The sequence below is a fragment of the Nothobranchius furzeri genome, chromosome 10 (genome assembly GCF_043380555.1).
Source record: "Nothobranchius furzeri strain GRZ-AD chromosome 10, NfurGRZ-RIMD1, whole genome shotgun sequence".
In the NCBI taxonomy this organism is placed as follows: domain Eukaryota; kingdom Metazoa; phylum Chordata; class Actinopteri; order Cyprinodontiformes; family Nothobranchiidae; genus Nothobranchius; species Nothobranchius furzeri.
The window spans coordinates 45847566-45860395 of NC_091750.1; the positions used below are offsets into that span (position 1 = coordinate 45847566).

Genomic DNA, 12830 nt, shown 5'->3' on the forward strand with positions numbered 1-12830 from the left:
CCGCAGGCTCTCCTGTTCTCACTGTCTGCATGTTTCCAGCTCTTCAGAATCTTTTTCTAGCCTTGTATAGGTTTGGTTTGTTCCGCCTGTTTGTGCGGCCGCTGGTTCTCTTCTCTTGTTTACTTTTAGTTTTTAATCTTTGCTCATCTACTGTTTTTATTCACCGGCCAACCTGTCAGCATGCAGTAATGCCTCTCTAAGCTCCTGTCCTTTGTTCATCATAAAACTACCATCTGTCTGCCTCATCGTCTGTGTTTTTAGTATCTCCTCGCTGGTTACGGTGACTAATCCTAGAGTCCCTTCAAAAATACATTGGAGCAGAGAAAAGATTTCACACTCAAACTGATAAAACCTTAGGCTACTAATCACTTTATTGCAGGCAGATGTAATCAGTCAGCCCTGTTACCACCCGCTGGCTGCATATTACAGTCTGTTCAGTCATCTCTAAATGACTTCATGTTTATGTTTATTCATTTAGCAGACGCTTTTATCAAAGCGATTTACAATTTATAACCTATAGGGCATGTTGCGATCTGTGGCGGAAACCGGAGTACCCGGAGGAAACCCACGCATGCATGGGGAGAACACGCAACTCCACGCAGAAAGCCCGCAGCCGAGCCGAGTTTCGAACCTGCAACCTTCGAGGCAACAGTGCTAACCTCTGCGCCACCGTGCAGCCGTGGTGCAGACTTTATGCTGATCTTGTCCCACCGGACCGTTTTCTGTCCCTCTCCTGTTCATTTGTCAAGAATCAGTGGCCGTTAGACACAAAAACTGAGATTAGAGACCCGCTTCTATTAGTTCCACTGTTTTTATGCTGTCATGTAAAACTATAGTCTCATAACTGATCAGGATTAAACATTTGTAGGAAAAGCAAGTGCACAAATGTCAGATTTCACAGCAGCACCTTCAAATGTTCCTTTTTTCTTTTTCAAAACAGGTGTGTTGGTGCAGGGAAACACGTAAAACCTGCAGGACAGTGACCCCGGAGGAATTGTGGCATTGACTCATTTTTAATCAAGTAAATCATAACCCAAAGAAATATATAGTTTTAAACCAACTCGTAAGAGCAAAAATTAGCTGTTCATTTTTAAAGAATTGAGTGTTTTGTATCAAATTGAACCCTTAAAGTGACAGTGTGTATTTTTCCTGGCGACAGGGGGCAGTAGATACTTAAATGGTTGCAAGCAAGCAGTATTTTTGTGTTGGAGTAAGACCTTACCAACGGATGCCCATTAGGGTCAAAAAGCCCTGGGAAGTACAAACTTTAGTAAAATAACAAGTACATCAGACTCCCTTTCATCACTGGCAACAAGTGAAGAGGTAAATGTGTAAAACAACAACGGTTAAGAATGACAAAAGTTTTGTAACTATTTCTTACAAATCAGTAAATGCTTTTTGTCCTCATGGGGTCCCGTAGAAGAAAGCATGGCATCTAATATGGCGTCGCCCAGAGACTTAAACCCGCTCTCAGTACTTGCACTGTGCCCTGCAGACTTCAGCAAAATGCACTTGGAGAAAGTGTGCAGTAGGGTTCGAGTGCGTAGTGCACAAGTGTGCAGCTAATTGCAGAATTGCGACGGGGAGTAATGTGTCATCGATCGCAACGCATGCTGGGATGCTGGTCAGTGTGATTTTTTTTCAAAAACCTTTATTAACAACTTTTCAACAAACAGCCAAACAGTTATTTGTAATAAATTTCCATTTATTGCTGCTTTGTCTAAAAGTCTTAGAGCATCAACTAATCATCCTAAAATTAACTAATATTTCATTAGAAAATATGTATTTTCAGAAAAGGACCTTGAGCCTTTTCTCCCGCAGCAATGACTTGTGGGTAATTCCCTTGCCCGAGGTCCGCATTGCTGTGGACTTAGCTGAAGTGCAGATTAAGGGTGTAATGGGGGGCGTGGTCAACTTCCGCACTTGAGAACCTACACGTGCAATTGAAGGGCGCAAGTGTGCACGTGTGAGTATTGGGATTGGGTCTTAGACCCGCTCCCATGTATTTTAGACCCGATTTTTATGATTATATGTTATGAAACTGCCAATATTTTTGAGCAACTGGACTTCATTTCATTCATTTTCAAAATTTTGATGGATATTTCCAGAAATTAATGGTAAAAACTTCACATTGTCTCTTTAAATAATGATTAAAAATAAACAGGTTTGGTTTTGACTCTTTTTTTTTCTTTTATAAAACAAGCATGCAACAGAAAGAGAAACATTCACAAAGACACAGCAGACTGCTGCAATCTTGGCTCTCAAATACAAGACATCATGAAAGACATCAATGTAGAGCAGCGGATATTGTGCAAATAAAAGGTCACATCCTGTGAGTGGTTGGATATTTCCATCCTAAATGTGATGACATTATTGGTGGAATCAGTGTCCTATGTATACAAACTCCAGTATATGATGTTGAAGAGCAGGTAAGCCAGGGGGAATATGACTCTGGAGTACGAGTCGATCATGTAGCTGTTGCTCATGATGAAGCTCAGGTTGTATTTTAAAGTGTTTCTACGGTGGAGTCTGGTCCCATCTGGGGGTGCAGAGACAGTGGAGTTTCGAGGTTGGGTGCTCCTGTCTGTGTCCGGGGTGATATCCACCTCTGAGAAAGGAGTCAGGTCAATGTCGTTGTCATGGAAACACCCATCAAAAGCCATAGCCTGGTTGGTGTTGAAGGTGCTGGGGACCTGCAGCATCAGAGAGGACAATGTGGAAAAAGAGCTTTAAAGGTGCGTGATGTAAAAATGACGTCCTGTGGTCAAATTTGGGTACTTCAGTCCATTCATCAAAACCCTTCAGCAACTGTTGCCAGTTAGGGCGTTGCACCAGAAGATCCCAGCTGATGAGCAAAGACGAGTCATTCACAGTAAGTCGATGAGTAGATGAATACATGTCACTGTAATGTTGAGTTAATGGTAACCGATAAAAGTAGCTTGAGATATTTTTAGAGATGACTACTAGTTTCTAATTGACTGTTAGCATTGTTAGCTCAACATTAGCCTCTTGCCTGCTTCACCCAATAATATAGCAACAAAAACATGCGGTATAGCTTCTTAGGGGCACAAAACACAACTTCTGGGGCCAAAGGTTTACTGGCTGACATTTTTTTCCACAACACTGCTGCTCTTTGTCGGCCGGTGACGGATTACAAAGGCTGTTGCAGACTTGGCAACCCCGTGAGCTCAGGTATGATGGCACTGGAAACAGGAAGTATGGAGGCAGGGCAGATTGTAAACAAAGACTATATCCCTCTTTCTCCTTTTTGAAAGGAGAAAAACTGACAAGTCTGAGAAGGAAATCTGAGACTTCAGGCTGTTCTGTCATCATTTCACAGTTGAATTCTTACACATTGTGCCTTTAAGACCACACTGGTGACAGAAACAACAATACCTTTGCATTCTTGAGCTTCTTCATCTCCTCCACTGTGGTGAAATAGTTGACAGCGGCATACTCAATGACTGACAGAAAGACAAACAGGAAGCTCGCCCACAGGTAGATGTCTACAGCTTTGACGTAAGACACCTGCGGCATGGAGGCTGAGACACCAGTGATGATGGTGGACATCGTCAGAACTGTGGTGATGCCTGGGTTCATGAAACATCAGCATAGATTACAATCTACACTAAACATGGGAATGCATTCATAAGGCAGTGTCAAAATTTGAATTTTTACAGTGAAGAAACGATTGTGACGTCGTGTTATATTGTATTTAGTAATGCAAAGGCTATTCTCCCTATATGTAATGAAGTGACCCTAGTTAATAAATGTTTTCCAACTAAATGTTGTCATCAGACATATTGAGTTAATGTTTCAGCACCCAGAGAGACCCGAGCAGGTACGGCCCTCCTGTCAATCCAGAAGGACACCCATGACAGCATCACCATCAGCATGGTAGGAAAGTACGTCTGAAGCATGAAGAAGAAGATGTGCCTTCTGAGGATGAAGTTTATGTAGAGGCGATTGTACCAACCTGAAAGATGGAAGAAAACTGTCACAACTACAAGCTGCATCCACGAGGAACTTGAACCAAATAAAACTTTATTTTAAATGAATCCCCGAAGAACACGAGCGTTTCCAAACTGGATCCAGTTCAGTGGTCCTCTAACCTGCAGTCTCACATACCAGTGCTGCTGTAGAAGGCAAGCCCGAAGGAAGGCTGGAAGTCTTCAATGAAAAACTGAGAGAGAACGATCTCATCGGTCCGTAATGAGTCGTTCCCGTTCTTCCAGTAGAGCATCAGGTCGTTCTCACTGTACGCATCTTAAGGAAAAACGAAAAATACCTATAATAAAAACCATTAAGCCCTTCACAGTAAATGCCCAAATTAGAAGAAAAAAAATCAAAAGAGATTAATTTAAGGCTGATTTTTTTCACAGTGATGCAAATGAAGTTCTCCAAAACAGCAAAGCATCCTCTAGCCAACATTTTTGAGCTAAAAACCTGCATCCAAAGTTGCGTAACATGTTTACCAGGAAGACATGTCACACACACATAATCCTGGAATTAGGAGACTTCTTTTCTGTAATAACATCAAATGTGCAGCCAGGTGTTAGTGTTCTGATACCCACAGCTCTCCAGCTCCAGAGAGCAGTTCTGCGTGTCCAGAGGGAAACTACTGAAGTCCATGGAGCAGAGCGCCGTCACGGTGATCCTGAAACAAAAAGGCAAATTCACACAGCTGTTAAAGTGGTCCACAAGGGCCAGATCGTGGCACGACACAATCTCGTTGCATTCCACCAGTATTTCATCAGTGTGACATTCTTCTGCAGCATCATAGTTAAAAACGTGGCTGAGGCCCTAACTTTGGTACGCTGTTGTGTTTTTTTATTTTTTATATTTCAGTTGTGCTGATTTGACTAAATCTGCAACCACACATGCTTAAGCACAGGTAAGTGCTAAATACAACAAACATTAGGGAATCACTCACATCCCCTTTGTGCTCCTGAAAAAAGGAAGAATGTTATTTTAAGACCCAAAAACTAGAAAACAACTACTATTAGAACAGAACACAGGGAATTAAACGAGACCATTTTAGTGTTTAGGATCCAGGATCCACAAATATTTTTTACTGACTTTAATAAAAATATTGTCTACTTGAAAAAAGATCAAAATAAAAATTCACAAGAGAATTATGCTTTTAAAATAAAAAAGGTCCTCACTGATCTAAAAGTCTAATCTCTGCATTGTCAAATTTTTCTGGTTAATTTGGTGGTTTTTTTTTTTTTGTTCTTGATTTTTTTTTTATTAAAAGGATTCAGGTGATCTGGTCTTGTTACTCTTCATTTACTCACAGTTTTTTTTTTTTTTTTTGTTTATCGGGCTTGGAGGCAGAATGAGGGATCAAAATGGAAAAGCCTCTGAGCTGCCAGAAGTAGACATAATCACAGAGCTGCATTTATGTCTGTGTGTGTTGGGGAGGCAGAGCCAATATGGCACAAAGTGCAGGTCCTGACATCATGCTGCTGTCCCTCATCTGACTCCAGCTACTGATACAAGCACGAGGGTAGGCGTCCCATATGACGCTAAACTGACTCCTGTGGGAATTTTCAGAGAAAAGCAGCAGAATAGCATCATAATGCACGCGTGAACCCTTCAGCCGGATGCTCATTGTTACCTGACACTGTAGAGAATGTTTCCATCAGGAAAAACCCTCAGCATGATGTTCTCCATGGTTGTGTCGTGGATAAAAGAACGCTTTGAATGAACAAAAAAGACATCAGGAACCCAGATTTTTTTAACAAGGCGCGCATCGAAGGTTCTGCTTTTGTTGCTGCTGGAGGGGAAGGCCAGTCGATCGTCCTGCCAGTAATGCCTCAAGTAGAGAGTCATGGTGAAGTCCTGAGTGAGATCAGATCAACGATTAAAGCAGCTGAACTCCCTGGTTTTTATCTGCAGGAACTCTGGCGGTGCATACCATGTTTACTTCAGATATGCTGTCGATACTTTCCACCTGGACATCTACGCCAACGGGGAGAGCCGAACCTACAAAAGGTCAGAAGTGAAGGATAAGCTCTAAGTAGTTGTTGGATCACATCTGTCACAATAATCTGCACATCTGACAGAGTCATGCGTGTGTAAATCCCACCTCAGAACCTCTCCATAAGCTGGGCTCTGTTTTTTCCTGAGATAAAAGAAATGCTGATGGAAGGCTGCGTTGCAACTTCTGAAGCTCGACCTGGATTTAGGGCTGCCTTCCCCCCAGCTCCAGCTAAACATTCTCAATACATGATTTTTATTACTTTGATTGCTTATTGCAACTACGTTGTTATTATTTTTGTCCTTTTTCCAATGGGAACCAAAGGAACAAAATCATTCATGCAGTGATTATCCTGTCTGTGAGCCTTTTATTTCACATGAGCCGAATAAAGACAAACATAAAGGAAAGGGTACAAAAGATCAGAGCGAGAAAACAAAGCAGGACTCTCTCAGCTGCATGTGGCTGAGCCGCAGTAACACGAGAGCGATGAAAGACCTCAGCAGCAAGGACGTTCCAACCTTACTGTCTAACTAAAGAGCTGGGCCCATTTCATGCTTTAATACCTACTGGTGTGTTTATGATGAGCTCTTATGTCCTCGTCCACAGGCAGGGTGGCCTCAGCATATGATGGGATCTGTAAACACACCCAGTTCTCCCTGTGCCATTACCTAATGACGTCCAGCACTAAGAACCCTCAGTCAACAGCTGCAGTCCAGTGGTGAAGTGGACTGAATTATATTTAGTGATGCTGTTCATAAACAAAGGTCTTAGATGCAGGGAGGGTTTATGTCATTAAAGCTTTTAGATGAATATTACATTTTCTAACAGATTCGTTAGACGATAGCACAGAATCCTAAACAAAAGCAGCAATTTGAACAGTTCTTTATCTATTTTACCGTCTGTTTATAACAGTAACTCCCTGAATTTCAATAGAAGTGTTTTCTTTTCTTTGCTGATTGTTACAAAATCTGTGTTTCTGATCAACCGTTACTGAAGCAGATGAACCAGGAATCTACAAATAATACCTTCAGGGTTAACGGACCAAGGCTTTTGGAATAAATAAATAATACAACGTCAGCAGTAACCGAGATCTGTTTCCTTTGCCCTTTCCACTCGTGCTGATTCTATTCACAGATTTACAAACATTTCACTTTGATTCTTTATCGTTTACGACCTGAATATGGAAGATGTGCTGGAGTTAGCTTGAATTGACGTTTAGATGGGGTGCGTTCCCAGCACAGGCAGGTTTACTGAAATCGGTAGTTTCATTGTAGGAAAAAATAAATGTATCCTACAACCTTTAATGAACTTTTAAACTTGATTTAAGGTCTGGTGCTGGTTAAAGAAGTGATCTAGTGTATTTGACACCAGTATTGTCTCATATTGAAGCTTTTTCTCCCCAAATGAATAAGATATGATTAAAAAACATGTTTCTTCCTGTTGTGGACATTAAAGGGTTAACATAGTAAAATGATCTACTGTAAATTGTGAGCTGTGCTTTTAAGAGCACTCAGCCTCAGAATTAGGAACACAGTTCAGATTATTTTATCCGACTGCAGTCATTGTCTCATGCAACGGACAATCTAGGTCATGGGCTTTTTCAGGTGACAAACACAATGGCCTGCATGGACCTGACTGAGTTGTCTGGGTAACACGTAATCACACGATTACTGAAAAAAGACGATGGCGCGTTTGATCCAAACGATTGTTGCTCCTTTAGTTGAGAAACGAAAACGTTTAAACGCATCTGCATTGATATGAACGAATGAATGAAATGGTCTCACCTCCAAAGCCCGGGCGCATTGCAAAGTCGTGATCTTCAATCCGAAGTAGCTGCTCTGATTTAATGAGCAGAGACTTGGTGCTGTCCTGCTTTTTCATCTTGAGATCGACCCGTCTGGAAACAAAACAGCCATTTAACAGCTTTCTTTAAATCTCCAACCTCCGCTTTCTAAGACAACCATCCATCCATCCATCCATTTTCTGAAACCGCTAATCCACGCAGGGTCGCGGGGGGGGGGGGGGGGGGGGGCTATCTCCAGCGGTCAACGGGCAATCAGGCGGGCTACACCCTGGACAGAGTGCCAGTCCATTGCAGGGCAACACAGAGACACACAGGACAAACAATCATGCACACACACCTAAGGACAATTTAGACAGACCAATCAACCTAACAGTCCGGAGAACCCGGAGAGAACCCACGCATGCACAGGGAGAACATGCAAACTCCATGCAGAAAGATCCCAGGCCGGGAAGCGAACGCAGGACCTTCTTGCTGCAAGGCAACAGCTCTAACCACTGTGCCACCGTGCAGCCTGCTTTCAAAGACAGCCAATTTAAACAGGTCTGACATCTGGTCAGCAGAGTGAGTGATGGCTAATTGACCTTTAGCACTGATTAAAACCAAGAGTCTAAATGAAATGAGTTCTTTTCAGGGTTCTGGTATTTGTTTCTGGGTCAGAGTTGTTGTGGGGACGAGCCTTTATCTGCATCCTGAGCTGATTACTGTCTGTCTACAAGCAAACCCAATCTGAGTTTAATAACGTGAACACGTCTATCTTTGTCTAGCAAAGATCAGGATGAATTTCTGAGGAATATGCACGTCACCTCCAGTGTCACATGACTTCGTTGCCTAACCTGACCTCGATCCATCGGAGCGTTAATGGGATAAATTATGCAAGCAGGTTTGAGACAGAATTAAAGTTGCATAAATAAAAACATTCAATAAATCAAGCCAACCCAAAGATAATAAATGAAGGAACCGTCCGTCTCTGCTCACCCTCCATGCTTCGGCTTAGTGCTCTCTGCTGTGTAGACCTCCTTGTGTCTCCTTTTGTTTGGGAAGGTGCTGCTGTTGAGCTGAGTGACGGGCCACATCCAGGCCAGAACCATCAGTCTCAGGGCCAGGAGGGCCAATCTCATGGTTGAGCAGGAGCTGGAAACACGAGAGGAACCCAAACGTCCCTCTCACTCGTCAGAGTCTCACCCGGAGAGTGCCACAGCTGTCCACGTCCTCCACAGGCACATTCATGTCCCACTCATACTGCCCAGCCACGCATAAACCAGATCATCTCTGTGTTATCCTGAAGTGTCACCTCCTGCAGCATGGAGGCGTCCAGCGCTCAGCTCCTGTGCACGAGCATCCTCCTGACTAGAGTTTGCTTGTAACCGTGCCATCCCACTGCTTATGTGTGTCCTGACGCAACACGTTGCTCCGACTCTCCCACTGTCCCCACCCCTCTGATTTAAAACCAAATATCAATTTGTTGCTATAATGACAAAGGAATACCATTAATTCCTCTCTAATCTTCTTTTCTGTGGGTGGTGAAATCTTTCGGTAACCTACAAACTGGAGGCGCACGGGGCGGGGATGGCAGATAATGCAACCAGTCATTCGGACTAGATGACCTGTTGCCTGTATTTATACGATGTAGGACCTTTAACCTACTCCAGCCTCTCAGGTCTGATCTCATGATGGTGAGAGGATGCAAATGATCCCATCAAGAGGAGCCAGATGTGGGCATATGTTTGAGGCAGCATCAGTAAACACTGAACTTATAGCCTCTGGCTGTGTAGCATTTGAGCAAGATCACGTGATGCCACAACTGCTCCGGCTTCAGCTAGGATTAGAGAATTGAATTATGTTTTAAATAATGGTTCAGACCAAACCCATCTCCTAATATACCTTTTAATATTTAGGTAAACATCAAAGGGTTTAGGGATTTTTTTATAATAATTTGTTAGGCACAGCAACCAAGATGGAGAAGAAATGCAGAAGTACATCTTAATATTCTTATTGTGATGGGACAGACAGATCTTGTCTGGTCCCCTCCCAGTAAAGAGCCAGGTGGCTCACATTAGAGTGATTGCAGGGTGGGGTGAGTCATCTAATAAAAGGCAGCTGCCTGCTATTTCAGCATGACAGCTCTGGTATGGCACTTCAGGTGCCGGGGTAATGAGACACTCAAACTCCAACTGCAAGCTGCAATCGTAAGTTCACTCCAGCCGTGTTGCCGGTGCGGCGTTAGTTCATGCTCATTTCTCCGTCTCAATTTGTTGGTAGCGGGTGATTGCAGAATGGAGCTGTGCATGAGGTTAGAGGGTTAACACTGCATCCAGGTACTCCTTGGCAGCTCTCTGCCCGTGCGGGTGTGCCAGCTGTCTGAAGGCTGATCCGATCCAGCGGCGCAACGACTGAGTCCTCGCCTCAGCTTGGGGAGGGTTGTGCTGATCCAGGGGGACCATGTCAGTTTTGTTTGTTTGCAGTGAGGCTGCCCGAGGCGCCGCTTCGTCATCCGGCTTTGCCTACAGTGCTCCAACCGAGATCAGGGGAGCGCTTGACGTCGGCGGCGGTACACCGGCCCCTCTGCTAATCTCTCACAGTCCTGCCACGACCAATTCCATCTTCAGAGCCAGCGGTGTCCCAGAGGGCTGCATCACTGCTGTTTCGTCTGTATTGATCTGTTTTCATCTACATTGGGTTGTGTTAATGAATTGTTGGGTGTCGGACGCCGGAGCAACCACCAGAAAACCCACAGGCTTAAAAGGAAGTATCCTGTGTCATATTTTTCAATTGTTTCATTATTACTATTTGGTGTGTTTAATTTGTGTAGATTGAACTTCATTTAGTATTTGTTGGCCCTAGGCCCAAAATGGTTACTTCCTGTGGTCTAACTGGTGATAATTGGACTCGGGGCACTTAACTCCGCCTTATGTGGTTTTTAGCTTAAATGTTCAAATATAAAATTTCTTTTAATGGAAAGACTCCCATCTGTTCCCCTGGTGATTTTTGAACCTACAGGCCTTTATTCTACACTTCCCTGGAGGGATAACCCAGGGTGGCGTTGTTGCAACCTTTTTAACCTTTAATTTATTTGTTACGACTGCCACTTGCCACATTATCATCCTCCAAGAAAGCCATTCATAGGTGGAGGTTCTTTTAGTTTTTTATATAATCTCAGATGTTAAGGAAATTAATGCTAAATATCCCTTAAACCATGATATTTTTCAATTCCTTTCACATTGTTTTCATCCTTTAGTAAATCAGGGTTCTCTTTGATCCAGTATTTCTGTTCTGATCAATAAATGATTGCATCATGTACCTGCAAGGATGCGAACACCTTCCTGGAACAGTTGGGATGATTCCTGCCAGACCAGTGGTGGATCTAAGATTTCTCTGAGCTCAGGGCTTTAAAGGGCCACGGTAATTTTGGGGCCAAGTATTTGTCCAACATCCTTACACCCAATCCACATTGTACTGTGCATAGACCAAACTAAAACAGCCTGTGAGATATTTCAGAAGTACAGATACTTAAGTACAAATTGTATCCGATTAAAGCGTTTTTAGTGAAACAAACCAAATTCAACCAAATTTCCATTTGGTTCATTAGCACTAGTGTTTGGATTTGTAATAGCATCCTGTGCTGCAATCAAGCCTCGAGGGGGAAAAAAGGGGTATTCACGGACGTGCCTGAAGTCACGTACATGTGACGATGCCTCACTGTACGTACTGCTGCTTCTCATTTGGATTACTGCTGCTCAACCATCACACTGCTGTCTATCCATGCTACTGTTCGACTTGTATCTGTAAGTCTTCACCTGCTTGTTAAGCTAATGTAACGGTTACATTGTCAGTATGCACGCTAAGCCGTGCTGCATTTATTTACCCATTTTATCGCATTGCTTAGCTTTGGTCTTCAGCCCATGCTGCTGCTTCACGCTGCCGTTAGCTTCTGCTCACTCAGCTTTGTATGTCGCCGCAGGGCTCCTTCATCCTTGTCAATAAAACCATTTGACATCGAGGAGTGCATTTCTTCAATTTTATTATTTAACCAGGAAGGTCCCATTGAGAAGGAATGTTCTCATTTTGAAAGCAGTTCTGATTATTGCAAAGGGATAGACGAATGACTTGACAGGGTCACTTCAAGGGCCAATCAGGTTTCAGTAGGGGCCAATGCTCCTTTGACCCCACCCCTAGAACTGCCAATAAGTAGCAATCTCCTCCTCTTCCGGTCAGCTGAAGGGTCCCTGGAACAAAAAACAAATGCAAGTCAAACGGGGCTACAAAAGCTATTTTCTAAACTGCTTTGCCTTACATCCTGAATCACACATGTTGTACTTCAACTTAAAGAGGGACTGCACACCATCACCAGAAAACGTAACTCCACCCCCTAGTCAAGATTTTAAAAATGCTATGAAAGTGGGCATTGCCAGGTGGCACGGAAGAGGCTTGGCTAAGTGGGGGAATTTCCCTCCTGGGAGGGAGGGGAAGAGGGAGGAGACTGTGCCGATGACGTGAAATTGCAGCAGCCCCAGTCAATCACAAGTTTGAAATGCAGTAGTCGTTGTTCTGCCACAGGGGGGCAGCACTGAGACATTTTCACACCTAGATTCTAGATTTAAACAAGTTTACACAAACATGTCAAAAAATGCACGGAAACGGAAAGATTACATTTGTAAAGATCCAATAATACAGTTTGAATGCAAAACAAATTATTTTGGGGTTTAGTTGCTCTTTAAATGAAAAGTATTCAACTATGTCTGTTTTGTAATTTAAGGCAAGGCAGCTCTGTCTGTAGAGCACATTTTATACAGAGCGGTGATTCAAGATGTATTAGCTTGTAAAGTTGGTAATTAAAATGACTACAAATCAGGTGTTGCATAAATGACGTCACAGCAGAATCTCCTCTCCCCAGCGTAGCTGCCACCTACCATATGGCCAGATTTACAGTGGTGTTCTCCACATCTGGGAGATGTGAAGCTCGCTAAACTAAACTAATCTTCTCTTCTTGATGTCAATATGGTGACACAAACATTTGCTTTCCGTTACACCTTTCCACGCTAAACC

At 43.2% G+C, this 12830-nt stretch overlaps 1 protein-coding gene and 1 long non-coding RNA gene across 2 annotated transcripts; one reads left to right on the forward strand and one right to left on the reverse strand.

Annotated features, from left to right (window-relative positions):
* Positions 1–1668: 1668 nt before the first annotated feature.
* On the reverse strand, positions 1669–9021 carry gabrr3a (gamma-aminobutyric acid type A receptor subunit rho3a). The gene is made up of 9 exons (XM_015960773.3): positions 8763–9021; positions 7768–7880; positions 5921–5988; positions 5621–5844; positions 4575–4657; positions 4129–4266; positions 3824–3976; positions 3397–3590; positions 1669–2693 (listed from the first exon to the last, which is right to left on the reverse strand). Exons 1-9 carry the CDS (start codon positions 8903–8905, stop codon positions 2391–2393), a joined length of 1419 nt encoding a protein of 472 aa, XP_015816259.1. The 5' UTR covers positions 8906–9021; the 3' UTR covers positions 1669–2390.
* An 827-nt stretch (positions 9022–9848) lies between these two features.
* On the forward strand, positions 9849–11264 carry LOC139072338 (uncharacterized). Its single transcript, XR_011521856.1, has 2 exons — positions 9849–9973; positions 10047–11264. It is a non-coding gene; the product is annotated as an uncharacterized lncRNA (long non-coding RNA).
* Positions 11265–12830: the final 1566 nt, after the last annotated feature.